Source organism: Genypterus blacodes, unplaced genomic scaffold, assembly GCF_046128005.1.
Source record: "Genypterus blacodes isolate CSIRO-AG114 ecotype Tasmania unplaced genomic scaffold, CSIRO-AGI_Gbla_v1 ptg000022l_1, whole genome shotgun sequence".
In the NCBI taxonomy this organism is placed as follows: domain Eukaryota; kingdom Metazoa; phylum Chordata; class Actinopteri; order Ophidiiformes; family Ophidiidae; genus Genypterus; species Genypterus blacodes.
In genome coordinates, this window is record NW_027466835.1 from 3,113,422 (window position 1) to 3,117,500 (window position 4,079).

Sequence of the window (4,079 nt, forward strand, 5' to 3'; positions counted from 1 at the left end):
ACAAAGAGAGTTCATCTCCAGTAGTAAAGACCTTTATCACCCATTCCCTTTTTTATTTCAGGTTTATTTCAGGTTTTGGGCATCATGGCCTGCAGCATTGATTAACAGGATGTCCATAGGAAAAGCACCCTCACATACATACATTTTCTCATAATCTATTATCATATACGATCAAATGCATCCAATAATTTATTCTTAGGAGTGAATGAAATATAAAATATAATTGGTCCCAAATTCACTCCACAAGGGGAAACGTACTCTATCAGCTCTCTGTCTCTCTCTCACTCTCTCTCTCTCTCTATCACACACGCACACACACACACACACACACACACACACACACACACACACACACACGATCAAGCCCTGAGTCTAACTAACGTGTCCAAGGCATAGTCAAGTAAATTGTACATTTCTATAAAAAACTGAAGGAAATGAAAACATCCAGCTGAAAGTTGAGAAAGCTTCAAAGAATAAAAGTCTGTTCTATCTCATCATGAAGGCTGTTGGGTTTCCTTATTCATCGTCCTATATTTCAGGTTTTTCTCTGAAACATTACCCTGTATTCACGTAGTGCAAAAGTCAGAGCTGTGCTGAATTAACCAGAAACAAAAGTTCAGACTCAAAAATGCAAGTACATTCAAAAATGAGGCCTTCAAATTGGAACAAAAACATTGTGAAGTGTGATTTTGCCATCAAAGGCTCCCTGCACTTATGATCACAAAGCTCCTTTATGTACAAGGGTAAGAATGGTGTGTAGGTTTGCTGATATGTGAATATTGATACGACAACTGAGTACCAGCCCACAGCTTTAAGGCCCTGCTGTCTCCATGGATAATATGCACGTACAGTGATTATTGAAATGTAGTACGTTCAACATGAAACAAAATGCTGTAATGCTGACTGGAGTTGGATTTTTGATTTTCTAACGATATGTTTTGATTTGAATCATTTGTTAACATTTGGAAAGGTGGAAACTTGCATCTGGACGTCGTCATCATCTCATTTGGAGTGTGTAATCTCCAAAAATTGCTGAATTTGTGATAAGTGTTTTGTACTGTACTTTGATTTACTGGTTCCACTTCCTACTTTTGGAAACATCCAGAACAGAATTATGCAGCAGAAAATAAACGGAAATGGAGCGGAAGAGAGCAAAAGCAGGACTGGGCTTTCAGTAATATGGTGATTTCCCCTAATCAATCACTGGACTAGAGTCTCTACAAACAGACTAACGGACACAGCAGCACTCGTCGTAAACGACAGTACCGTTACGCTACACGTCATTCTCAGCGGGTATGAACGTCTCTACGTTTCCGAACTCGGGGACGCGCCCGGAGACGTGGACGCGGACGAGTGATCAGTGTTGGTGTCGTCCAAGTCCTTGTTAAAACCGGAGCCGGTACCGGCGGAGGAGGAGGAGCACGCGGATGCGCCCTCCCGCTCGCGCTTCTTCTGCTTCATGCGTCTGTTCTGGAACCAGATCTTCACCTGCGTCTCGTTGAGCTCGAGCGTGGCGGCGATCTCCACCCGCCGCGCGCGCGTCAGGTACTTGCTGAAGTGGAACTCCTTCTCCAGCTCCGTCAACTGCCGCGTGCTGAAGTTAGTGCGCATGGCGTTGTTCTGTGAGCCCGCGAGCCCGAAGTCCGACATCTTAACTGGGGGAGGGGGACAGACATGAAGAGAGAGACAATAATATGAATGAACTGCACTCTATAATGGCCCATGTCAACCCTAACAGAGCGAGAGAAAGGGTTAGAGCCTATACAGGAGACATTCAATAATACATAGAATTTGTATGCTAATATTCAAGGAACAGTGTTGAATGAATATGATTTAAAGATAACATCGGCTTGTCATGATCACTGTAATTAAGAACACACTACTTGCAACTTTTGAGAATATTTTAGGGTGTAGTGTTTGGTCTCTTAATAGAATTTTTTATTTTACTTTTACCGTAATTAATTTTAATTTATTTAGAGTTTTCATTTTATTTTATTGCTCGTTAAAAATGTCCTCATTCATACTGATAGCCAGATGCTTTCGGCTCTTTCCAGGCTAGTTGTATTTGTTGTATTTAGCTTTAGTGAGGAATACTGTCTTCATCTGTAAAAAATACACGATAAGTTGTAAAAAAAAAAAAAACAATGGTTCGCCATCATTTCAGAACACACCTGAACAAATACACGGTGTGGAGCAGGTTTAACAACAGCATAAACACAACAAAGTGGAGTAACAAAAGAGGCTGGTGGATGCATTGAGGTATAAATAAAGAGGATGGGGGGTGGGCTTTAAAGATAACAGGCCAACATAGTCTCAGGGCGAAAGAACCCGTCTGCTGGATCCGAGAGAGAGAGAGAGAGAGAGAGAGAGAGAGAGAGAGAGAGAGAGATGGGGGCCTATAGTTGCAGGTCAGCCCCGTCTAGTCTGGCCCAAAATCTGACGGACAGATTTACTGAATGCCGTAAGTCTATGTGAGATGTGTGATATATACATATTCCTTTTTGTGCTATAATATTTTTGATTATTAGGTGAAATGTTTCATCATTATTTCCTGATGAATATGTATGTATGTTTTTTATTGTTATTAAATAAACAAATTAATTTGAGCCAATTCTTTATCGTGGAGCAACTGTATGTTGTTATTCAGTGAAAAACGCTGTATAACAATGACGCAATAACAACGCATTACAGAAAATATAACGATGGAATGATCAGTGTTTCAATTGTTCCAGGAGGCCACATGAGCTGTGTCACAATAAAAGAGCTCTTTAATCTGAATAAGTGAATGTGTTGTCACTTTTAAAAAATGTGATACTATATTGTTAAACTGACCGAATGATTACAATAAACGATTTGTGATGTGCGTGATTAAGACAAATGAATGGAGCAGGAAATACCATGAGTAAAATTGGAACAGACTGACATCTGTGTTCAACGCGAGAAAGAGGTAAAGTCACCACTTAGGCCTACATCAGAGAATTATGAGGTTTTATAGGTTTGGCTAGAATATCGATATTGATGAATAAATCAGAATGTTAGACTGTTAATGTACTTTATTGAGTTCATTTGCGTTAAATATAACTATTAAAAAAAATCTTTATTCTGATTTTCCATTCCAGAATTTCCATTTGCAAGCAGGAATGTTAATTCAATGAAGAATAAGCTTTTAAAAATTGATTCCAGTCTCATAAAGGTCAGATACAATAGCATCTGGCCATTCTGAATATGGAATGGCCAGATGAATAGAGAAATTGGCAAAACGGTATATTAGATGATTCATCATCATCTTCAGCACCACGGACAGCCAATGTAAAAATGCTTTTAATCGTGCACGCGCGTCGTGCGGGTGAAACATTTGATTCTGGATCAATATTGAAATGGAGCCCTTCAGATGACGTAAAGAGTCGATACGTCCACGCACCTTCAACGTTCTGATGAAAGTTTCATTTGTAACTTTAAGACATAAATACCGACCGCGCTGTGAAATCGATTATGACGATTATGTGCAGTCAGCAGTAGATGTTTGTCACATTCCCCACAGTTTAAACATTACATCTACATTACATTCTTAATGTGCTATGTTTAACTATCGTCTTACCAAAATGCACCAAAATGACCTAGCAACCATCGCACAGCTTCTCACCTGTCTTCGGTGGGTTCCTCTTCACCTTCATCCAGTCAAAGGTCTGGCCTTGGCCGGCCTGCTGGCTCTCCTCATCCCCCCTCTCTCGGTCTTCAGAGGCCGTCAGCTCCGCAAAACCTCCCCCGTGAAGCCCCAGGTAGCCCGTTGCGTCCAGACCTCCGCCCATCTGTTGCGGGTACTGCGAGCCTGCCAGAGCGCCCTGAGGGCCGCAGTAGGCCCCTGGCAAGGCCCCGTAGCTTGGACCAACACTACTAGCTGAGCTGGGGAAGCTTGATTGATGGTAGTAGGTGGATGCCACGGACTCCTCGAGGAAATACTGGGGGTGGACGCTGCTGGATGGGGGCAAAGTGACATACTCCGAGTTTGTGGCGCACGATTGCACCGCATAGGCACCGGTATTTCCGTTATTATAGGGGGGCAATCCCATTCCGCTTTG

At 41.9% G+C, this 4,079-nt stretch overlaps 1 protein-coding gene across 1 annotated transcript in view; it reads right to left on the reverse strand.

The window, feature by feature from the left end:
• Positions 1 to 1,305: 1,305 nt before the first annotated feature.
• The window catches only part of LOC142992656 (homeobox protein Hox-B1a-like), a 3,167-nt gene continuing 393 nt past the window's right edge, over positions 1,306 to 4,079 (reverse strand). The window contains exons 1-2 of the mRNA XM_076143158.1: positions 3,644 to 4,079; positions 1,306 to 1,655 (exon numbers count right to left, since the gene is read on the reverse strand). The exon at positions 3,644 to 4,079 is cut by the window's right edge and continues 393 nt beyond it. Coding sequence (XP_075999273.1) covers positions 1,306 to 1,655; positions 3,644 to 4,079 — 786 coding nt within the window. The remainder of the gene's footprint in view (positions 1,656 to 3,643) is intronic.